The 25,289-nt window shown below is 37.9% G+C and overlaps 1 protein-coding gene across 3 annotated transcripts in view; it reads left to right on the top strand.

The window, feature by feature from the left end:
* The window catches only part of TRPS1 (transcriptional repressor GATA binding 1), a 253,708-nt gene that overhangs the window by 54,531 nt on the left and 173,888 nt on the right, over window positions 1–25,289 (top strand). For all 3 annotated transcript variants that reach the window (XM_047074123.1, XM_047074121.1, XM_047074120.1), the window contains one exon: window positions 7,409–8,538. In XM_047074123.1, the coding sequence (XP_046930079.1) occupies window positions 7,409–8,538 (1,130 nt within the window). The remainder of the gene's footprint in view (window positions 1–7,408; window positions 8,539–25,289) is intronic.

Raw genomic sequence — 25,289 nt, 5'->3', positions numbered from 1 at the left:
GTGTAATTAAAGTTTTATTCTTTGCTCGCGAGTAAGTACAGGAACGGGTGTGAGGCACAGAAGACACCAGAGTGTCTTCAGAGTGTCTCATGTACATGTACTGCATACCCCAAACGAGCTCAGAGCCCTGTGGTCTCCCTACATGCTGAAAGTGAGGGGTGGGGCCACAGGGAGGGACTTGAGAAATACTTCTCCTCTTGCAGCCCCCCTTTAATACTTAGATGACTCACTGATGTCAGCCTGTCAGCCTGAAGAACACCTGAATTCTTTCATGAGTCCACTAACATATTTGGGGATCTTATAATAAACAATGGTTTGTTCTAAGACCTGTTTTTCCAGCTGATGGGAGGCTGCACTGGCATCTCAAAGTCAACCTGCCTAAAGTTAAAGTTGTTAGCTCCTTCCCTAATGGTCCCCCTGCCCCCCCGCCCTTTCTAATGTACTCCCATTTCCAAATTGGTGGGGCTGGAAATACCACAGTTACCCTGGATTTCTTTCTGATGTGTATCTCCCCCCAAACAATGGAGTAGTTTGCTCTGGTCTTCCCCGCCTGATGCTTCTATGGCCCCCACCCTTTATGTTTACTTAGTAGATTCTTAGTGGTTTCCTAGTTACTTCTTGTCTCTTTCTGATAGCTTCTGTTCTCTTCTTTTCCTTTCTCTTCAGCTCTTGCCTCAACCCCATACCTTCCTCCATCGCTCCTCTCCTTTTCCTTTCTCTCTTTTCTCCCTCCTTCTGCCTTCTCTCCTCCTTCCCTTCCTCCCTCCTTTAATTAATTTTTAAAAATTCTGTTTAGAGATCCATCATCCTACATTTTGTAGGAAGTATAGGTCTACTTTCTAGAAAAGGTGTATCATTTTAATTATACTTACATAATTAAATATAACTCTCCAGTCTCTCCACCATTCTCCAAATCTTCTCTCATCCCCCAGTCTCCCTTCACATTTCCCTAGAACAGCTTGCACCTTTTCACTGCCATTCACACTGGACTCACTTTGCTTCCTGCACCTGAAGAGCCTTTCCACAATCACTGCCTTTGAGGCTCATCTCAAGTGGCAACTCTGTGTCCCCCGCTCAGTTTCTCCTTCCAGAAGCTGACCTGGCCCTGCTGCTTGGGTCCTCTTCCTCTGTGTTGTCACGGAACTGGGTTCCTCTCCCAGCAGAAGCACATGCACTCTACCGTCCTTGTCATTTATTTCCTTGTGAACTCTCTGCAGCAGCCCACAGACACGTGGGGTTTTGGACCCTGTCACTTCTGTGTGTGTCGTCTGTGTTCGGCACACAGGAGGCATGCAACAAAGCACCCTTCCCTAGAGGGAGGATGTTCCACGGTGCCGCCACTCTGTTTTCCCATTTAAGACGCTCTTTAGCACAAATACCCGATTCTTATTTATCTCCATTAAGAGCCGGTGGCACAGGTAGGTCAGATGCAGGAGAGGGGTTAGTTCTGTGGATAATGCCCCCAGCCTTATAATTCACCTGCATTACATTTTCTGTTTTGTTTGGCATTTTTCCTTGTAAGACAATGTTTTTCTAAATTGTTGAGACTGACTTTAAGATTGATTGGTATTCTGTCAGCCCAAATACCAAATAATCATAGAAACTTAGTTCAGTTTATTATGCTGAGTGAGGTAGGAAAACCAGTAGGGGTGGACTCTTGATGGCTGTAATCCAAAAGCTGATAATAAAAATGTACATAATTTAATTAAAATTTTTATTATTATTTTTTTATTTTTGAGACAGAGCGAGAGCAGGGGACGGGCAGAGAGAGAGGGAGACACAGAATCCGAAGCAAGCCCCAGGCTCTGAGCTGTCAGCACAGAGCCCGACGCGGGGCTCGACCTCACAAACCGTGAGATCATGACCTGAGCTGAAGTCGGATGCTTAACGGACTGAGCCACCCAGGCGTCCCAAAAATGTGCATAATTTAAAATATGCCGTGTTTTACACTTAAAATCAAGTTGAGTTTTGGTTATCCCCCTACAAAAAATATGGTTGGCTCTTACAATTCAAAAAATTGTTTGGATTTGTTCCTTATTTTTAAGAAGGGTATTTATTGGCGTAACGGCAGGGACAACCAGGAGCAGCAGGAATAGGATGTGATAGCGGGGGGCTAAGAGAGTCGCCATCTAATTCGATTTGTTGTTGGAATGTTTAAGCATGTAGTCTCTCCCAGAGACTGCAGCACCCCCCATGCTGCACGGTGCTTTCTGAAGCACTCTCCAAGGCAGAAATGCTGCCTATGTAGATTAACACATTCATTCCGACTATAGCTATTTTCGGCCAAGATCGGCCCTGACAGATTTCTTCAAGCTCTTTGTAACTTCAGTATTTGAACAGTGATTTTTAACAACTTAGCTTTTTATTAAGTGAAGGTTTTACTTTTTTGACTAACAGCCCATAACCTCAAGTCCCCTTAAATTAGTACCCTCCTAATTGTCTCTGTTGCTATCAATTATAGTACTTGAAAGTGAACCACATCTGAGGAAGAGTTTGTGTTTAGTTCAAACACCTCTTTTTGTTCCGCTGACAATAAGTACATGTGCTGAAGTGTCATTTTGGGAGTTCTTGAGGCTTCAAAAAATCTTTTCCTTTGACATATTTTCTTAGATATCATTCTTACCAGTTTTTATTCCATATTATTAGAAGGAAATAAATTAATTAAGGTTAAAGTCTTTGAAAAAAAGCCAGCCTTTTATGTTTTTAACTTCAACAGTGAAACATTTTTGTGAAAAGACATATGTAAATAAATTCTAAACAAAGGCCAATGAAACATACTACATGGAAGGAATAGTTTTTAAAACTAACTTAAAAATGGAAGAAAAAGCCATCCTAGTCCTTATTCAGTGAAAAGTAACTTCAAATCTGTTCTTTTTCATGCCTTCACAGATAAGTTGGTTGTTTCTAAACTGTAACTCATAAGCAAATGGCTCCCTAGTCATTTGTTTTTGGGTGAAAGATACATTTTGTTCAGTTTTTTGAAGAAGCCCAAATATGTCAGGTTGAGTCAACGGTGGGGGGGAGGTGTGTGAATTACAATCACTTTTTTTTTTTATCCCAGGTAACTCAGGGGATTTTGGGGGGCGGATTTCCATCTATGCTCACATCTCCCATAATGACTCCATTCAACCCAGATATATTGAGCCCTTGCTTGCGTCCAAAGATGAATAAAATATTATTCCTTCAGTCCAAGAAGGAATATAAACAGAAACATGTGCTTGGTAACAACAGAATCCTACCTTTTCATTTACAGCTAAGAATACTGCGATTGACAAGTTTATGAATTTGTCATGGAATGACTTCACCATTTTCCCACTATGTAGTCTTTTCATCCGCTGAGCACGAGCAATTACATTAGGTAGTTCATTTTATTAAATAATAATCCCATTCATGTGACTAGTACTGTAGACTATGCTAACATGGTATTCACTAGCTACATGTGCCTATTTAAATTTCGGTTAATTTAAATTAGTGAAAAGTTAATAAAAATTACTTAAATCTGTTCTTTGGTTGCACTAGCCCTGTTTCAAGTGTTTAGTAGCCACACGTGGTCCGTGGCCATGGTAGAGACAGGGTAGATTGCAGAACATTTCCAGCATCTCAGAAAGTTCTTTTGGACGGTACTGATCTTCAGTTCGCAAATCAGTTTCAGGTACGTTCTCTCAGTTGATCCTCAAAATAATCCTGCAAGATAGCAAGGTGTGTACATTGACATCCAGAAAGGTGAGGAAACTGAGGTGCCAGGAGGTTCAATAATGTATCTTTGCAGAGACTTATGTTATAGAACTTCCCTTGGGAGCAAGCAAATCCAAGTAATATGAATACAAATGAATAAAGACTTTCATCTACAAATCTTGATCTTCAGATGCAGTAGTTTAAAGGCAGAGAGGTGGCCTAGCTTGCTCACTGTTGTACTCTATCATCAGTTACAGAGATTGGCACAAACTAAGTACTCAATAGCTACTAATTACATGAATGAATAGGTGTAATTTTTGGTCCAAACGGAATTTACAGTTTAATAGAAATTTTAAAATACGGATATCCGTGTCAAAGGAGCTGCTGGGTTAACGGGTTATAATTATAACTTACACTCTTTATTCTGCTTGTGATCTCTCTTTTAGTAGAGTCCTAGCTAGGGAATGGTAACCTCTTTTCTACTCCTTGCTGGGTTCAGCCATTTGAAAAGTTTGAAATAGTTCTCTGAATGTGTGGTGCTCTTTCCTGGCAATAAGATTCAGTACACTGTTGCTGCAAATACTTGGCTTTGTATAACTGTTATTGCTGTGTATTTTTGTTTAATCTAGGAAACAGTTGTTTTAACTTAACATTTGGAGGTCATGAAAATACAGTGAATATGGTCAGTAGTCTTAGGTATGGTCTCCTAAAATAATAAATTATGTTTTATTTTAGAATGGCATTTAAATGATATGAATCAGTTTATTTGACCATGACTTAAATGTACATCTCTTACAAAGAAAGTATAAAAATGTCCACAAGTGTAGCCTTCAGGTCTTTTTGAAAGAGAAGAGGAATAGAACACTAAGTAACAATGTTTCCCAAAGTTAGCTTTTATATTATATAAGATATATAATTCTAATGTTATATTAGCTTTAAGTAATATAAAAACTAATATGATTTAGTGGCTATTTACCAAGAAGGCAAATAGATAACCTATGTCAGTGTCATTATTATTGTTCTTGTCATTAAATGAGATCCTTGTGTTTTTGTTTGCCTGCTTGGGTGGTTTGTAAAAGAGTATCTTACATAATGATCCTTAAAAAAATTTTTAACGTTTATTTATTTTTGAGAGAGAGAGAGCAGAGGAGGGGCAGAGAGAGAAGGAGACACAGAATCCAAAACAGGCTCCAGGCTCCGTGCTGTCAGTATAGAGCCTGACTCAGGGCTTGAACCCTCGAAGTGTGAGATGGTGACCTCAACCGACTGAGCCACCTGGGTGCCCCAAAAGAGTATCTTACATAATAATCTTAAATAATGGAGGTAGCTGGTTTTCCCTGGGTAAAAAAAAAAAAAAAAAAAAAAAACAACTTGTAGACACACAAATACCACCAACTTAAAAGATTTAATGTGGTTTGCATAGCAAGTTAATTAGTCCTAAGCCAGAATGCTTTACTGGCAGTTTTGGTTTTGTTTGTTTACTGAATGGCCTTTCTTTCATGGTCTATGCACCTGATAGTAGTCATTTTTAGCCTGGATTTTCTGACTTTTAAAGTTGTCAAATACTGGAAGGGATGTTGTGATGCTTAATAATAATTTTGATGCACTTCAGATTCCTATGTTTCGGGATTTCTTAGGACTTTATAGAAGTTCAGCCCTTCCAGTGTAGACATGGCTTATGAGGCTTGAAGATTGCAAAATCAAAGAAATAGTGATAATGTGTCATGATTTCTCAGGAATCCCTTTCTACAAGCAGAAATTACAGATACTTTATATCAGGAAGATCGACAACTTTGAAACTAAAAGCTGGTAACTAAACCAAGAAAATTTTTGCATACTGGCTTTTTCACTCGCATTAGAGGAGAATGGCATACTTCTCAATTTGCCCCGTTTGATTCAAGTTGAATTTCCTGCACAAAGTACCAGAGTTGATGGAATCACATTTAAATGCTTTGTTTCTGAAATTAAGGTTTCTCCTCACCTCCAGTGAACTGGGTTATAGATGGAGGGATTTTGTAATATCGTTACATCTCAGGGCATATTTTAGTTGTTCTGGTCCCTGAAGTGCTAGGTTAGAAAGGCGAATAGACTGTATCCTCCTGTGGTCTGGCTTTGACATCTCTCGCACTGCTGATTGCCAGGCTGCTGGCTGGGAGGGTGCCCCATTCTTCCCTCTGGTCAGATGATGCTCTGCTATTGTTGACAGACTGAAGTCTGTGTGCTTGCCATGGGGGATGTGGACATCACCAGAAGTGATACATTGTCATCCTTGGGTTGCAGGCTGTGAGAGATGTTTGTAAATTATCATCTTAATGTATAGTAAGGGTCGAGCTGTTTCTGTGTTCATGCACACTTCCTAGAACTCTAATACTGGAAATAAAGTGGAGGTTGCCCCAGATAAGCCAGCTCTTGGCCAGACAGGGTAATTTGGTCAAGCTCACAACCTGTCTTTAAGTCGAAGCATGGACTACGGTCTGAGTCCTGTACAGTAGAGGTATAAGCGTGTCTCTCAATGTGCTAAGGGAATGTTATTTGCATATTAAGTAGAACCTCTTAAATGATTTTGAGATGCTTGAGACCTTTCTCCTAGAGTGATTTGGATATGAGCAGTGATCGCACATGTCATTTTTGAGCAGCTGGTGAAGAAGGCAGAACATGATTATGTCACGTGCTTAATCTGTTACATCTGGTACCTAGAAAAATTCAGAAATTCTCCGATAGTCAGAAGAGGAGATCTCTTCCTTTTTGGAGGATTTCTACAAAAACTCTGTTTTAAACCAGGAGTTTTGTCTGCTCAGTGGTGGCGCTTGGTTAAGCTGCCTGTTGCAGTGCCCACTGAGGAAGGACTTTATATATAGTGGCCTTTGAATGCCTTCATTGCCCTAATGCTGTAAGTTTTATAACTTGAGATAGGAAGAAGAGCTGTGATCATTTCTATGGTGGGATTATTTTGTTTTGGCCTTTGAACATCCCCATGACCCACGGAGACAGAGCCTTGATCCAGTGGGACTGAGCTTTGATCAAATGAGGCCCTGGAAGATTTTCTACTTTTCCTTTATCCTAGATTGGGAAACATTTTAAACTCTTTACATTAGACCTTCTTCACTAAGACTTCAAGTCCACTGCCTTAACTTCATTTTTAGTCTAATAGTGCCTGCTTGGGCTTTTAATTACCAGCCATTTTGTGTGGTCACGTTAGCACCTTCATTTTACCCGAAAGGGAGGCTTCGTCTTTGCCCAAAGCCTCATCGCTATAGGAACTGAACAAGGATTTCCTTGGAGAACATCTGCATTGAGCAATCTCTAAGCAACTGCCTCCGGTTTTGACAGCAGCCCTTAACTTCATGAAAAGAAATCCCCTGTGATTTGGATGCTTCTGCAAGCATGTGGTTACAGGGAGGCAGTAGTAAAACCTACTTACATGAAAATTGTTTTCTTGGCTTTTTTTTTAAAAAAATACTAAATCCATTGAATTAGTTATAGTACTCTTATTGCTTATCTTTGACTGTTGCTTTGGCCAAAAATGTGTAGCATAATGAGCCTCTCAAAAGAGTAGCTATTGAGAAATGAAGAGTGCATTTCTTTGGCGCTGATTATTCAAGTGATTTCATAATAAGCAGAAGTACTATTGTATTTTTTGATGTGGAATACTTGGCAGTGCCCCCTCCTCCCTCCTACAGAGAGCACTGAAGTAATGACACCTTTAAAGTAACATCCATCTCTTCCATACCAGGTCACTTCAGGTGGAACGTTCATTGGCATTGGACGGAAAACACCGGATTGCCAAGGAAACACCAAGTACTTCCGCTGTAAATTCTGCAATTTCACTTACATGGGCAACTCCTCAACTGAACTAGAACAACATTTTCTTCAGACTCACCCGAACAAAATAAAAGCTTCTCTCCCCTCCTCTGAGGGTGCAAAACCTTCAGAGAAAAACTCTAACAAATCCATCCCTGCACTTCGATCTGGCGATTCTGGAGACTTGGGAAAGTGGCAGGACAAGATCACAGTCAAGGCAGGAGATGACACTCCTGTTGGCTACTCGGTGCCCATCAAGCCCCTCGATTCCTCGAGACAAAATGGTACAGAGGCCACCAGTTACTACTGGTGTAAATTCTGTAGTTTCAGCTGTGAGTCCTCTAGCTCACTTAAACTGTTAGAACATTACGGCAAACAGCACGGAGGAGCGCAGTCAGGCTGCCTTAATCCAGAATTGAATGATAAGCTTTCCAGGGGCTCTGTCATTAATCAGAATGATCTAGCCAAAAGTGCAGAAGGGGAGCCAATGACCAAGGCAGACAAGGGTTCTAGTGGGGCTAAAAAGAAGGATTTCTCCAGCAAGGGAGCAGAGGATAACATGGTGACCAGCTACAATTGTCAGTTCTGCGACTTTAGATACTCCAAAAGCCATGGCCCCGATGTAATTATAGTGGGGCCGCTTCTCCGTCACTATCAGCAGCTCCATAACATTCATAAGTGTACCATTAAACACTGTCCGTTCTGTCCCAGAGGCCTTTGCAGCCCAGAAAAGCACCTTGGAGAAATTACTTACCCATTTGCATGTAGAAAAAGTAATTGTTCCCACTGTGCACTCTTGCTTTTGCACTTGTCTCCTGGGGCGGCTGGAAGCTCAAGAGTCAAACACCAGTGCCACCAGTGCTCGTTCTCCACCCCTGACGTAGATGTGCTCCTCTTCCATTACGAGAGTGTGCATGAGTCCCAAGCATCAGATGTCAAACAGGAAGCCAATCATCTGCAAGGATCGGATGGGCAGCCAGCTGTCAAGGAAAGCAAAGAACACTCATGTACCAAATGTGATTTCATTACCCAGGTGGAAGAAGAGATTTCCCGACACTACAGGTAAGCCATAGCGGGGTGGGGGCAAGGGAGGATATTAACAGAATGATAGGAAGAATCCAGAGGGCTGATCCAAGAATCGTTGGGAATGATTGCAGTGACTTGGGGAAGTTACAGGACGAGTGAACATAAAAGATCGTTCATAAAACTGCAGATTATGTATTTATAGACGTGGTAACCACAGATTCTAATTTGGTTACTTGTTTCAGACCATTTACTCTTCTGCTTCATACCTGTTTTGTACCATTTACTGAGTGTGTTTTAAAAATTGCAGTGATGACGGTAACGCTGATGAGTTTACTCCTTTACCACGATCCCATTTATTTGTCCTTGCTAAGTGACTCCACATCCCATAATTTTTGATGGAGGAGCTCCCAAATGAAAGGTGCCATTATAACATGTTCTCTTCTCTACTCCAACTGGAAAACGATCCGCTTGAGAACACGTTGCTCATTTTTCTTTTCAAATGAGATTGGACATCCTTCTGGCTTTAAAACATTGAGCAACACCTTTGTTTCGCAAAGAAACCGTAATCTGAAGGTGAGCGTATTGTCATAGGTGTGACTTTGGATTTCTGTACACTCACTCCTCGGAGCAGGGAAAACCACTTCGGCTATTCCAGATTCGTAAACAGAGATACAGGATATATGTTCACTTTTTTTTCACTTCGACCCTATTCTCTGTATAAATGTTAGTCTTCCCAGTTCACCTTTCGTGTTTTCTAAAGACGGGTTTAGGATACGTATCTTTTTTTTTTTTTTTTTTTTTTTTTATTTTTTATTTTTTTTTTTTTATTTTTGGGACAGACAGAGACAGAGCATGAACGGGGGAGGGGCAGAGAGAGAGGGAGACACAGAATCGGAAACAGGCTCCAGGCTCTGAGCCATCAGCCCAGAGCCTGACGCGGGGCTCGAACTCACAGACCGTGAGATCGTGACCTGGCTGAAGTCGGACGCTTAACCGACTGCGCCACCCAGGCGCCCCTAGGATACGTATCTTTATTTCATTTCTGTATTCATTCCTTAACTGATTAATTCCAAAAATGTGCATTGTACCAGGCATTGATGATAAAGGAGAGAACAAGATGAACATAGTCAATGCCCACAGGGAACTTACAGTTTAGTAGGGAAGACGTTTACAGATCATTGTGAGTACGAGTGTCATGACAGATGAAGTAGAGGCCACTGTGTTTGATGAGAATGACCTCATAGCCCAATATGGTAGATGAGGAAATGCCTCTTTGAAGAAGGAACATTTACACTGAGAGTTGGTTATATGACTAGGAATTAGTTTAGCACAATCCCGGTAATACAGCATGTTCTGATGTTACTTGGCACTCGGTGGGTGTTTTCTTGAAATAGCGCTTAGAGCCGCATCAAAGTAAAGAGCTTTATTTACTCCTTTTAAGTGTTTTTCCGTATGTAGACTCAGTATACTAGTTCAAAAATCTAGTCATTTTATTTTTCCCATCCCAAGATTCTAAACAGTTCCTCTCATTCTTTTTGAAAGCGTGTGTTAGTTTAAGTGCGTGTGTGTTTTGTCAGTCACCAGTAATGAAGCAGTTCATGTCCAACAATAGGCTAATAATGTTAGATGTTAATTTGAAGGGCATCCTAATGTTCACAGTGAATCTAAATGTTCAGAAAACACTTCCTTGAGATTTACACTGTTTAATTTATAAGGTCAGCCCTAGGAAAGACACAGTCCTGCAATCAAATATGTGTTCACACTTGTAGTGAGTGTTTCTGGCTCCTCTGATGTTAGCTGCATGCTAATTTATTTCTGGGCTAGCAGACATTAGCTTCCTTCTGAGCTTTACTAGTGTGCATATACATTTGTTAGGTGCTGTAAAAATTAGGTAATCTTGTCTGGGTTTAAAAGAGGAGACTTTCTTTAATCATGAGGAAATTAGCCACACACACACACCACACACACACATACACACACACATACACACACACACACACACACACTATACACACACATGTACATACATACACATCTGGATACCAGATCATTTGCATTAGTGGCTCTTTTTGAGGAAGCTGAGGCCATTGCTTGAAAACCTGTCTGGAAAAACAGACTTTCTGTATGCTTTGGTTAAACAAAAAAAATTCTCCCAAGAAGTGAAAGTATGAATAAAAATATGACTGAATAATTTCAGAGTTTAGTTAGTAGTCAGTAAGGACAATAAGCTCTAGAAGGAAGAGACTAGTCTCTTATTGTTCACTGCTCTGTCTACACAATTTAGCACAGTGCCAGAATGGCTAATAAGTGCTCAGTGAGTAGATCTTTAAGTAAATGAAGTGCCTGTGAGTTTTTGACTTCACAGTCGTTAAGGATAAGCCAAGATCTCCATGGTGAGTTACAGTTTAATCTGAGACTATTATAAAGTCTCAAACCCTTCTGAAGATTTAGGGCTCCACACCAAATAACAATTGTTTGTGCGTTTTGGATGTCAGTCAGCCTTTCAGCACTTTATTAGATGAGAAAACTGAGCAGTACTTGTTCCTAGGGCATTAAAATACTCCTGCACTTGTTCTTAAAACCTGATGTAATTTGTGTGGTCCTGGATCCTTTAGGTTGCTGAGTAGTTTATCTCTGATCTGTTTATGAGATCTTATAGAAATATTTGAAATGTGGAGACTTACACTTTCAGAAACTCTACTGAAAGTTGAACAACAGTGGAGGCTTGAGGGATACGAAAGGGAATAGTTCTGTGGGTGCTGAAAATCTGTTCTATCAACGCATTTTCCCCACATGCTGTATTTTGAAGATAGCATAAAAGAACAAGTTTACCATATCACAGTAATATTTTTTCTGGTTAAATTTATGTTGATTCATATTATTCATGTTGGGGAACTTTCTCCATAATTCTGGTATAACTAGGTAATATTCTTGGCTTTTGAGTGCTTTATAAATAAGACTTACAGTGTAGCAAGAAGGTAGTACAATCTATGATCTATAAAATATGTGAAATCAGGTAACTATAAGAAAAACTACAGCTGAGAAGCAGGAGAGTTGATTTAGAGCTATGAGTGAAATCCTTAGTGTGGATTCTATTCGGTGGGCATTTTCATGAAGAACCAGGTTTAACCTCAGTTGAATTGAAAACATTATTCAGTCAGCAACTGGAACTTGATCAGTTCTTTTTTCTTAACATTTCATATTTATTTATGGTGCCCCTAGCTCACATTTGACTGACTTACTGTATTCCACCCATGAATTTGTTTCTCACACTCCATTTCTTTTATTATTTATCACTTGATTAAACAGTATACCCCTTCTCTAATTGACCACCATTCTCATCAAAATTGTCAGTGTTATAACTTACCGTTCCGGAGTCGGTAGGAGCACTGTCCCCTTAGAAAACAATGATACTAGATGAAACATACTTTTCAATGCCTTGCTAGACTCCTGTGAATTAAGGGAAACTTCTGAAACTTTTCTTGTCTTTCCTTCACCAAGATTGGACAAAACCCAGACTGGGGAGAAGTGAACAGCAAGCATGGAGTGTGAGGTTGCACTGAGGCAAATAGCAGTCGGTCAGGAGACTGTGCCTGGAGTCACTGAGAGAGAGAGGCTGCTGAATCTGAGTTTTACTTTAAGCTGGCACCTTGAAGGTAGCTAAAGTGATTCCACATTTAGAGCCTTCGCTGACTTCTGTCAGAAGTAGGCACACATTTGTCTAGATGAAATACTCCATTTTCACCTCCATGATATCTGTGGCATAAGATAAACCTTATCTTATATGAGCTCATTATTACAAAAACTCACCATATGCAGAGGGATATAAGCCATTCTATGGGAAATAAGTAGGAAATGTCATAATGGCTTTTTAGATACCTGGGGAAATTGTAAGTTATGAAAATACAGTAAATTTTTCAGTTATAAAAAAGTTATAAAAATATAATGTTTTTCAGTTATAGAAAAGTAGTGGTTAAATAATGAAAATCAGATTTACAAATCAAACTACGTGAGACTATAAATGACTAGAAATTACTCAAAAAAGAATCAAACAGCATTTTTTGAATTGAAAATATAGTTATTGAAACTTAAAATGTAGACAGGTTCAGTAACAGATTTGCAAGTGATAGAAGGCAAATGGGTTCATTGCAAGTTAAATCTGAAGACATTAGCCAGAATATTTAAAAGAGTGGATAGGGATAGAAAGTATCAAAAGTAGATAGTGGGTTTTAAAAACACAATAAGCTGTTTTAACCTGCATCTAATTAGAGTTCCAGGAGGAAAGAATATATAGAATGGAAGGTAGGCAAGTAGTATTTGAGGAGATAATGGCAGATTTTCTCGAATTGAAAGATGAAAGACATAAGCACACAGATACAAAAAAAACATAGCGTCTACTGAAACAGGGACATAAGCAAATAAATTCAGTCATAGACACATTGTGGTAATAATTAAAATGCTACAGAGGTCTTCTTAGAGCCTCCAGAGGGAAACTACATATCAACTCCTTAGAAAAGACAATTAGGTTACTCTAGCAGACTTCATCAACAACAATGGAAACCAGAAGAGGGAGAAAGTCTATTCAAAGTTTTGAAGGAAAAAAACACAAAAAAATGGTCGACTTAGTATTGTCTACCTGTGAAAACAACCTTCAAAGAAAAAGCAAAATATTTCCACATAGGCAAAGACCAGGGGACTGTGGATAAATCAGTCATAGCCTGCCTTATTTATGCAGTTAAAAAGAAATAGACTAAGGTGTCGGGCAACACAGTATGAACATTTGTAGGGGGTATGATCAGAAGTAAGGTGCTTTACGGCCCTTGAATTGTCTGGAGTTAGTTGAGTTAGGACTTTGCTGTGCATACTTGGAAACTTTTAAAGTTAACTAATGAAGGAATAGGAAACAGGTACATAACTTCTGAAGCTATAGAGAATGGCACAACAAAATAAGATTCCATCTATTTTCTAAAAAATGGCAAGACAGGATACAAGGTAAAAATGCATAAATAGATGAATATTTAAGTGGATAAACAGAATTCCAAAAGTAAGATGGTAAAAAAAAAAAAAAAAAAAAAGACCAGCTATCAAAACTTTAATGAACCTGTGTAGATTAAACTTTCCACTTAAAAGGTATCGTCAGACTTACTAAAAAAGAAAATTCAAGGGGCGCATGGGTGGCTGCCTCAGTTGGTTAAGCATCCGACTCCTGATTTTGGTTCAGGTCAGGATCTCACACTTGTGGGATTGAGCCCCGCATTGGGCTCTGCACTGAGTGTGCAGCCTGCTTGGGATTCTCTCTTTCCCTTCTCCCTCTGTCCTTCCCCCATTTGCGCGCGCTCTCTCTCTCTCTCTCTCTCTCTCTCTCTTTCTCTCTCAAAATAAATAAACTTAAAAAAAAATTCAACTATATATAAGCTGTTTATAAGATATACACTCAAAATATAAGGCTATGGAGGGTTTGTAACAAAAAAATAAATGGAGTTATAAGCAATATAAACCAAAGGAATATGGAGATAGCTTTATTAATCTCAGACAATTTAGATAAATTGTCTGACAATTTTAAGACAACTTTAAGATAAAAAGCATAGGAAGGATAAGTCAATACATAATGATAAGATGTCCATGTCTTGAGGGAGATAGAACAATTCTAAATATATAAACTATAAATAAATCTATATGTAAAACAAAAATTGATCAACAACTACAAGGAAAATATGACAAACCACAATCACAGTGATAGATTTTAAGAAACCTTTCTTATTAGAGGTTGAATGAAAAAAATCTTCAAAATATAAAAGATTAGAGCAGCAAATTAACAAACTTGTTTTAATTAAAATATATCAATTGTGCATCCAACTATTTAGAGGATTCACATGCCTTTCCAGCAGATTTAACATACTTAGAAAAATGGACAAACATTAAGCCAAAGAGAAATCAGATTTCAGAAAAACATATCACACAGAACATATCCTTTGACTCCGTATAATTAAATTGGGTCTCAATAACAAAAAGGTAAGAATAAATGAAGTTACACAAGGCAAATAGTAACAAGAGAAACAATTAGGTCACTTTATCTCAGAAAACATGGGTGTTAAAAAAAATTATAAAGGGTGGGGTGGCTGGGTGACCCAGTTGGTTGGTTAAGCATCAGACTCTTGATCTCAGCTTAGGTCACAGTACCTGAGTTTGAGCCCCACATGAGATTGAACTGGGTGCTGATGGCACGGAACCTGCTTGGGATTCTGTCTCTCCTTCCTTCTTCTCTCTGCCCCTCCCCTGCTTGGGTGCACTCTGGCTCTCTCTCAAGATAAATAAACTTTAAAAAATTGCAAAGGGTAAAATGGTCGGTACATATGACTGCATAAAGTGAATTTGACAAATTCTGGCAATATCAGATGCTCATGTTCCCAATGGAAGCATTATTTTACTCCTCAGATAATTTCTTTCATCAGTACAGTAGGAAACCTGTGCAGAAATGTTCACAGTAGTATTTTTTGAAAGAGCAGAACAACCAAAACAAAAATCAGAAACAAGAACAGGAAAAAAATACCAACTGATAATAATACCTTTTAAATATTATTAAAGAATTTGTAGATTTTTATACAGTAGAATGTTACACAGTAGGGAATTTGAATAAATGGCAGTTGAACAGGACATATGAATCTTATAAGCATAATTTTGCCTGAATCAAACAAATTGAAGACTATTTGTAGCTGGATACTATTTTATGTAAGTTTGAAAACTAGCAAAACAAAACCATATACATATATTCATTATATATATGTTTGTGTGTATATTCACATAGATACCATGTATATTCGTATACGTTCATGTACATATATGGAACTATACCACAAATATAATTTCTTCTATATCATCTCTATGTGTATACATGCACACACACACACACACACACACACACACACACAGTTCTCTCTGTATTTCTCTGTATATGTATATATGCCCACACACAGAGGGCATATTGAATATATTTACCTATATAAAATCATATCCTATGATTCTATGATTATGTTCTAACTTGTATTTTTATAACATTTTTATAACAAAAATAAATGTTTTTTATAACATTCATTATTAAATATGAATGTGTATATGTATTTATGTAAGCACATATATAGGTAGAATGTGTGTATGACTAACATTACATAAAATTTTTAAATAAAGTGAAATACCAATTTTCATCAATACACAAGTTCAATAAATATTTGAGTGAATGCCCAGTTCCCTTTATGATTAAATAACTACTTAAAAAGCATTAATAATATCATTGTCTACCTGCTTGTTATCTACAATGTGTGAAAATTGATATCCTTTTTGGTAGTGCATGTGATGATAAGCATCTGTCCAATTGGAGATTTATGAATGCATTTAAAAAATTTCAAACAGTGTTTGAATCTTTTAGACATAAAATATATAACCTGGGCTGAAGGAAATAACACTGGATACCATAATTGCTTAAATTAATGTAGCTACTGCTCAATTTCTACCTTAAAAGAGCTCAGAGAAGAGCATAGTGAAGGATAAATTTTATGATAAGCACTTAATTATCAACACATCTGAAAAAGCCAAGTATACAGTGCATTAGGACAGAATTTCTCAAAGGGTGAGGACCATGATGGTTACATTTAGATTTGTGCATATTTATGTGACATGTTCTTTTAAACATACCTAATAAATCAGTTCCCTGTAATACCTTGAAATGGACCTAATAGTTCAAGCTGAAAATTCCCATTGTGAGACAAAACATTACCCAGGATATTATATCCTTCAAGAAAATAACCCACAAATGGCACAACCTTTGTTTGTATACATTATTAGAATTTCATATTTCATGATTCTGAAGACTTTTTGCACAAGAATGATGATCAATTCTTGGAATAAAATAAATTTTAGCTATAATTTCTAGTTCATGTTAGTTTATGGAAATCATTTCCCATTTCTTATTCATGTTCTATTTTATGGAGAGGTTTTGTCTTCCTATTTTGAATATTTGGGTAGGGGATATCTTCTTTTTGGAAGTGAGTTAAGTGAATCATAACTTGAAGTTTTTCAGATATGACATGAGTTAAATGAAATCACTGAGACCCCCCTTAAAAAAAAACAGTTACTACAAATGAGTAAATACTAATCAGATTATTTCAGCTTTAAAAATATGAGTGGGTTGAGTGGAATCTTACACAAAGTTCAGTTTATCTTATGTTTTGTAGACCGTTCCTTTGCACTTCACTAAAGCTGAATATTATTACACTTTCAGCTTCTAAAATTTGATTGATCTGGTTATTCACCTGTAATTCCTTTTTTTTTCCTGGTCTTTGTCTCTCAGATGCTCTCTTCACCTGCTTTCCACTCCCTCATTCTCCAGTGTCATTAATCTCCAGTATCCTATGTTAGAGGCCTTTGTACCAGCAAAAGTTGTATTACAAAAATGGCTAACTTTATTAGATATCAGATCTATTGATCTATATTTAAATTAAATCACCTTCACTTACTTCTTATGTGGTAACTTGTCTGTAGGTGTTAGATTCTGTAATTACCAAAAAATACCTTTTGAAGTCTAATTGATGAGTATTTATAATTTATTCATTTGCTTCAATGCTCTGTTTAGTCATTGAAGAAAAACTGTGGCTAAGAAATACAGTTATTTGGTAGAGGAGAGCTTTTCAAATACTGGCAGAAATCTCTGGAAGTTTACATTTAGAGGAGAAAAGGCATTGCTCCTAGCTGACTTCACAGATACCGTAGGCTGGTTTATTATGAAAATAGAAATACAGAAGTATTATCAGAATAGCGTAATAAAAGAGTAGCATCTTGAGACCCCGGGGTGACTGTCAATTGAGTGTCCGAATCTTGATTTCAGCTCACTCAGGTTGTGATCCCAGGGTCGTGGGATTGAGCCCCGATCAGGCTCCACTCCCAGTGTGGATCCTGTGTAAGATTCTCTGTCTCCCCTTCTGCCCCTCCTCCCACTTGCACACTCACTCTTGCTCTATCTAAAGAAAAAAAAAAGAGTTACATCTTTTAGCTGATCTTTTTCTAAAATCTAGAAAATTTCAGCCCTTTATGAATTTTGAAAATAATATATTTAACTTCTGATGAATGAACACTACTACTAAGGCCACTGAAATATGAATGGATCTGAAATGAATGCATTTCTATAGCATAAGAAAATTCTGTTAAGTAGGATAAGGAATAAAACATCTTTTCTCACAGAAATGTTGTTGTTTGAATTAAGTCCAATTTGGTCTTTGGTTAGGCAGCTAGTAGTTTTCTCTGGAGGCAGGGATGCTTTCACTTTTTTAATACATTTCTTTGATTCATGTCCTCACTGTCTAAAATATTTCATGAGACATACTGAGATTTTGTGTAAGTATATCCCAAATATTGCATGGGGCATACTTACACTAAGGTATTTCATTGTTTGCACTGACATTCAAGTTGCCATGGTGTGTTTTATCTAGCAGCCCTGCGCTAGGGAGATCTACAAAATGACATCTTTCTTCCTTAGGTAGCATGAGGAGAGTGTTTGCTATCCATTTGGCAGGAGAATATAGAATTCAAATTAATGCAGGGCATATATTTGTATTGTCTTTTCAGTTCGTGTGGCTTAATGTAGCTTCTAGGAGTTCTTAAAGTTCTTAAATAATGAAGAATTTATTCCAAAACGCCATTCAGAATATACCATCTATGAAATACCTATGCACTTTCAATATTTCTCTGCTGCTTTATGATTCCACCTAGTGAATCCAGCATCCTCAACATCCACAGAGTGGTAGTGGTTCATTCCTTTTGTTAAAGTATGGATTTACTCTTGGATGTTCTGGGTGGGGGTGGATACAGAGATGTGTGAACTTTGATCTTGACCTGAAGGCACTTACAATATAACTGTAAAGTAAGACATCCACAAGATTTTAATAAAAGGCAATGTGGAAAAAGTCCTCAGAAGAAAACAGAGATTAAGAGTAGATCAGACGATGCTGGATTTACTCGGGTTTAGTCATTAGGGAAGTCTTCATGGATGAGAACGTGGATCTTGGGAAATGCAAGGAAGATTCCTTGAACTTGTTTGAGGTTTTCATATTAATGTTGATAAGATTAAATCCATTTTGTAGGTTAGAGGCGAGTCCAAACTCATGTATTTTCATAGTGACTAAACTTTTATTCTTCAGTAATGTTTCTTCTAGTAGGAGTTAAATCATCTGTTTTTATTTTTAGTGGACATGGCATTATGGGCATTATGTTGAAGGTCTTTTCAGCTATTATTGAGAGAATGACACATGTCAGAGAATATGTGCACATCTTTCAGGAACTAATTCCTGAATAAGCTAGTAACATCGCATCAACTACCAAACAGCATGCATGAAAGAGTACCCACGGACAAGAGCTAAATACTGTGTCACGTCTCCATGTTATTCTATGTGAATTGTCTTGTCTGTGCTTCAGATCCTTTTTTTTAAAATTTTTCAAAGTTCATTTATTTATTTTGAGAGAAAGAGAAGGTGTGCAAGCAGGGGAGGGGCAGAAAGAGAGGGAGAGAGAGTGCCAAGCAGGGATCCCAAGCTGACAACACAGAGCCCAATGAGGGGCTCAATCTCATGAGTCGTGAACCGAAATCAAGATTCAGACATTTAACTGACTAGCCATGCAGGTGCCCCTGTGCTTCAGATTCTCATCCTATGAAGAAGGGATGAGAATATGTTGAGAGATAATGTATATAAATGACCTCACACTAAAAATAGTGAAAGATGATCCCCAAACAATGAAATAAAAAGAAAAAAAGAAAAATTACTGTTTGGGAATTATGCTTGACAATGTTATATTTGTAGTTTTAACTTCCAAAGCTGTTACTGTTGACTCTCAGAGGTGGGTAGTATATTGTATGTGCTTTACGATGGAAGATGATGTTGCTAATCATGTAGAATTCATTTGAAAATGTTCTGCCAAGTGTTGAGACTTTATTCCAAACTAATACCCATCTTGAAGTTATTTCTGATCATGACTTTGTGACTTTTGTGTTTTTTTAATGTTTTGTTTACTTTTGAGAGAGAGAGTGAGCAGGAGAAGGCAGAGAGAGAGGGAGACACAGAATCTGAAGAAGGCTCCAGGCTCTGAGCTGTCAGCACAGAGCTCAATGTGAGGCTCGAACCCACAAACCATGAGATCATGACCTGAGCCAAAGTAGGATGCTCAACCGACTGAGCCACCCAGGTCCCCCTGTTGCTGTTGAAGGTGTGGTCTGGGGACTAACAGCATCAGAATCATTTGGGATTTTATAAGAAATACAGACAGAATATTGGGTACCACCCCAGACTTCAGAATCAGAATCTGGATTTCCACAAGTTCCCAGGTGATTCCTAGGCATGCTAGAGCTTAAGAAACACTCATCTAGAGGTTAGGGTAGGTTATTAAAAAGTTTATATTTCTCTAAGCTTTTGAAAGTAGAGCCATGTTGTCTTTTAAAACTATTTTCTATCTTGTATTTAAGACTGATAGTACAGGGAGAAAGAAGTCTCCTTCAGGTCTCTAGAGTACTGTGAAGCAAATCGCCTTTTCTGCTTCACCTAGTTGTGTTCAATGGCCTGAGAGATTGAGCCTGTTTAGCAGTTTACTGCTTAATTGTCAAACTTTGCTCTCTTTTCATTAATAGTTGTTACACCCAGAATCTTAAGGATATTACCTGTGTTTCATTAAAGTTAGGGGGTTGGGGATGCCTTGTCATTAATTTGTTGAGAACCACGATGTATCTGTTAATGTAGCTCTTAGATACCGGCCCCTGTATTGGTGTCGCCTGGGGACCTTGTTCAGAATTCACATTCTCAGGTTATGTCCAGGAAATCCTGATTGAGTGGGGCAAGGGGAGGTGCCTTGCATACTATGCTGGTAAGAAACTCCTTAATGCAGTGCTCTGCACGGCCTGTTTTGTAAACCATTGGTGTAGTCTTCTGCTGTCAGATTACCAGGGTCCCTTCCTCTCATATTTCCATTTTCCATATTACCAATAATTTCATTTATTTCTGTGTAAAGTTAAAAATTTAGGCAGCTATAGGTAGAAAAATAGAACATTGGCCTGGAAAGGAGAGGCCCTGTGTTCCTGACTTGATGTAAACAAAAATGTTCAGGTCACTGTTTCCCCTGTTCAGTTACCTGTAAAATGGGCTTTATACTTCAATGGAATGTGAGATCAGTTATGTGTGAGTGCTTTGAACTTTTCAGGAGATAAGGTGTGTGAGTTCATCTTGTTATCACAACTTTATTTTAATATCCTTCCTTTTCCAGTGCATTTTCACCATAAAACCTGGTTCTCACTGAGACCTTATCTCTGCAGTTTCTGGTTTTCTTTGTTTTTGTTTTGGTGTGTGTGTGTGTGTGTGTGTGTGTGTTATTGTTTCTGTTTTTGGTTTTTACTTTTTACCTGACAGCCTCCAGCACCTGCCTCAAGGAAGGTTTTGCCCAGAACAGTCAGATCAAGAGCTCCTCTGTGGGGCAGATCAGAATAGCTCTTGCTGAGACCTGCAAGGACTGAGGGAGTTGTCCTTTGGGGACAGGAACTTGGAATCAGAGAACCTAGAAGCCCCAGACACCCTCTCTGAGGATGATACTTTGTGATAAATTCATTGCCTGGGCAGGGACCCCAGGGCCTGAGGACATACCAGTCAGATATTGGGTAAGGGTTAGATGTACTGTCTTTATTTGGTGGAGGAACAGTATGACTGAAGGACATTTCTAGATTGCAGAATAAGTAGATATTGAAAACACATAATCTTAATTACTGAGATGTATTATGATTCTCAACCACCTTAATGAATGCATTCAAGGCATCTCCACCTCCTAAGACTTTAATAAAACACGGGTAATATTCTTTCTATCTTTGTTATTCAGAGTCTTAAGATTCTGGGTCTATTAATGAAAAGAGGGTACAGCTTGACAATTAAGCAGACTACTAAACTCCTCATTCTTTCAGGCCTGTGAACGCCACCAGGTGAAGCAGAAAAGGCATAGAATATATTCCACCTGTCAGTGTCTTAAAGCAAAGGCTCCTCTAGGAAATTAGCTTGGTTTTAAGAATGATGTTTGTCACGGTTAAGGTATATAGGGGAGTGGAAAAGGATGATACCAAAATGCTAGTTTGTAAGTTTAAACTCCTTTGCACAAAAGTAAAGAATGCAGATTCACACAGAAGAGAGGGGCTTTATTTAATTTTAGGACTTATACTGGTTAACTCTTATTTACTTACCTACTATGGGTGTTATTTACTTAATATTCCTGAGAACCATATGAAAAGCCACTATTATTTTCATTTCGCAAATGAAGACATCGGGGCAAATTTAGTAAATTATCTAAAGTTACACATAGAGTAAAATACAGAGCCAAGATTGAAACTCATGCATTCAGATTCTAGAGTCTGTATACTCTTACGTGGACTAATTGCTTCTCCAATAAATATTTTGTTTTAAAATATTTTAAAGTATTTTGTTGCATGGTGCTCTAGGAAGTTGTATTTCTTCTATTGTGTGTTGGTACTTTCTCCTTCCTGTTGCTCTAGAATTAATTGTCTTTATTTCTTGAAATAACATTACCATAGTTCTTTAGAATTTTTTTACTTTGGAATTTTTTTTAATACTTTTTGTACTTTGTTTTGTATAAAACACCAGGTTTGGTAGACGTAGCTGTGGCAATTTATAGTCTTAATTTTTAGGAAGGGATCCCTTCACAGGTTTCAAGCAGAGACCCCACCACATGAAGGAAACCATAAACTTACTGATGTAACGAGTGGTGAACTCATTAGAACTGTCTACAAATGAAGGTTGATCAGAGCTTGCGAACGTGCGTCCTGAAGTTTGTTTTTCTTGACTTAGTAGATTATGTGGTATATCTTCAGTAGAGTATTTCCTGGGTATGTTTTGACCTTTAACCATTCTGATACATCCATTTTTCTTTGTATGATTGAGCCTGGTAAACGTAACAATTTTTTGGTAAAATTTTATCAAGTTTATCTGAATTTTATCAAGTATTGGACATACTTGAATATAGTTTTGGTAGGAAAGTTCTTTACTTAAACTTTCCATAGGTTCCCAGTCCTAGATTTTGAGTCTTGTCTTTTGTCCTTTGTGATCTTAATCCTGCTATGGGGTTTTTCTGGCCTTGACCTCAGGGGCAAGATTCTTCCTCCTGGTCACAGACATCTTCTCCTTAAGGGTTAGGCTTCTTTCACTTGAGAAAATTAATTTTAATATTTTATTTTTAATGGTCAACTCATCATTGAATTATTTCCCTTTGTTGTAGTTCCTTTTATTTTATTTTTACTACTTAAACAATGAATAAAAATAGTAGAAAAGATAGAAAACAATCTGTAAAAATTGGAAATTAAATATCCATATTTATTCAACAAATGTAAGTTTTCAATAAGAAGATCATTTTGTATTGCATTAAGTACTCTCAACAAATACTGGGTGACATTTTGTTACATGTTATAATACCTCTGAATTTTGCTTCCATAAAATATGAACATTCTTTTGGATTTTCATCCATCAGACAGGTCTCATAAGGGAATGAGAAACTGTTAAGGTCCCAAAGTGACTTAAACATACATTTAACCATGCTGCTTCTGTGCTTATAACCTTGCAATTGCTTCCTTTAGCCTCTGAAGATATCTGCCTCCTTACCATGGTCTTCAGATCTCTAGATGACCCATCCAGCTTGTTGAGTGACATACTTTCTGTTACTTATTCCTCTAAAGCAGCAGTGGCCTCAGTTCAGTATTTTGTACTTGCGAGGATGTGCTTCTGTCCTTCCTCTTCCTGCAAAAAGAATAGCTCCTTTTCATCCTTTGGTTTTCTCTTCCAGACTACCCTATGCAGCCCATCAATCCCATTACCATCCTATCATTTTCATTCTTAGAACATATTATTCTTTATATGTGTTTATAGTCTAAGGGGAAGACCATCCTTCCTGGCTAGACTCTAAACACCAAGTGAACAAAGACTATGTGTCTTCTATACACCAGTGTGTACCCAGTGCCTGGCAAAGTACTTTGTGATGATTATCTATAGGTCTATAGACAAGTACATGTTTTTCAGTAGCTTTAAGTAATAGCTCTCAAAACTTACTTTGTTAGTTTAAGTTGTCAATACATCAGTGAAGTAGCAAGTGTCTCTCATGGGGTTTAAAGAGCCACACAAAGTTTTTATAGTTAAAAAAGTGTGCCTTATCCAAGTCATTTGTGTACCTTTCCAGTATGCCTTTTTGGGTACAGGGCCTCTGTTCTTTGTTAATCAAACAGTTGTCTTAATATGACAGTGTTCCATCTTTAGTTGCAGAGGATGCTATGAAATTCAACAATAAGTTCTTTTGTTTTATGCCCTTTAGAAAGAAGACACACACACAAACACACATTTACACATTCTCCTTTAATGAATATACCCATACAGCATCTATCATGCTGCATGGCATCTAGAAGACACTCAATGTGTTGAACATTCCTAAGTCCTTACAGATACGTAGAATTTGTTTTAAAAAATCTAGAGCTTCTAACACATCTTATTTAGTAGATTATGTAGCTCAGTCATCCATATTTCGTTGTCTAAATTGATTTAAATTTTATGAAAGAAAAGAACATTGTAATCAGGTAGAATGTAATACACATAAAAGCTGTATAAAGCACTTAACACTAGAGATGCATATATAGATGTACTTATATGAAAACACATCAGTTTAGTTTAAATAAATAGAAAGTGAAAAGTCCATTGATGAAATCAGTGTAAAAATATATAAGTATCTGTTAAAAATGTAGAATTGATAATTATCCAACTACAGTAAAATGACAAAGCAAGTCCTTCAATAATAAAACAAACCAACCAGTTTTCAATGTGAATTGGCTAGAGTGTGTACACATCAGTGTGTTCCTGTGTGTATACCTATAATTGTTAACATAACAAAAGGGAATGTCACATTCTTTATACAGAATCAAAAAACCAGTGAGGGGCACCTAAGTGGCTCAGTTGGTTAAGCGTCCTACTTTTTTTTTTTTAATGTTTATTTATTTTTAGACAGAGAGAGCACACAGGAGGGGCTGAGAGAGAGAGAGAGAGAGAGAGAGAGAGAGACATAGAATCTGAAACAGGCTCCAGGCTCCAAGTTGTCAGCACAGAGCCTGATGTGGGGCTCGAACCCATGAACCGTGAGATCATGACCTATGCCCATCACCTGAGCTGAAGTTGTATGCTTGACTAACTGGGCCACCTAGGCTCCCCAAGTGGCTGACTCTTGATTTCTGTTCCAGTCATCTCATGGTTTGTGAGATGGAACCCTGTTGGGCTAGGCGCTCTCCCTTTTTCTCTCTTTCTCAAAATAAATAAATACTAAACTAAACAACAACAACAACAACAACAAAAGACAGGGGTGGCTTGGTGGCTCAGTTGGTTGAGCGTCTGACTTTAGCTCAGGTCATGATCTCGAGGTTCCTGAGTTTGAGCCCCATCAGGCTCACTGCTGTCAACATGGAGCCGGCTTTGGATCCCCTGGCTCCCTCTCTCTCTACCCTTCCCCCACCTGCTCGCGCTCTCTCTCTCTCTCTCTCTCTCTCTCAAAAATAAATAAAACATTTAAAAAATTAAAGTAAATAAAAGTAAAAAAAAAAAAACAAAGACAAAAATACCAGTCAATTACATTCCAATTTCTGGGTGTTGGGACTGGTGAATTTTGCTCTGCTTATTACATAACATGAGATAGAATTCAGGTGCTTAAAGACTGTTTTTCTTCAAAGCCCTTCC

This window comes from Lynx rufus, unplaced genomic scaffold (genome assembly GCF_022079265.1).
Source record: "Lynx rufus isolate CCGP_SWC_20201006 ecotype Redwood Valley unplaced genomic scaffold, mLynRuf1.p SCAF_12, whole genome shotgun sequence".
Taxonomy (NCBI): Eukaryota; Metazoa; Chordata; class Mammalia; order Carnivora; family Felidae; genus Lynx; species Lynx rufus.
The sequence above is the reverse complement of the archived record's forward strand: the minus strand, read 5'-3'. Positions and strand labels throughout refer to the sequence as shown.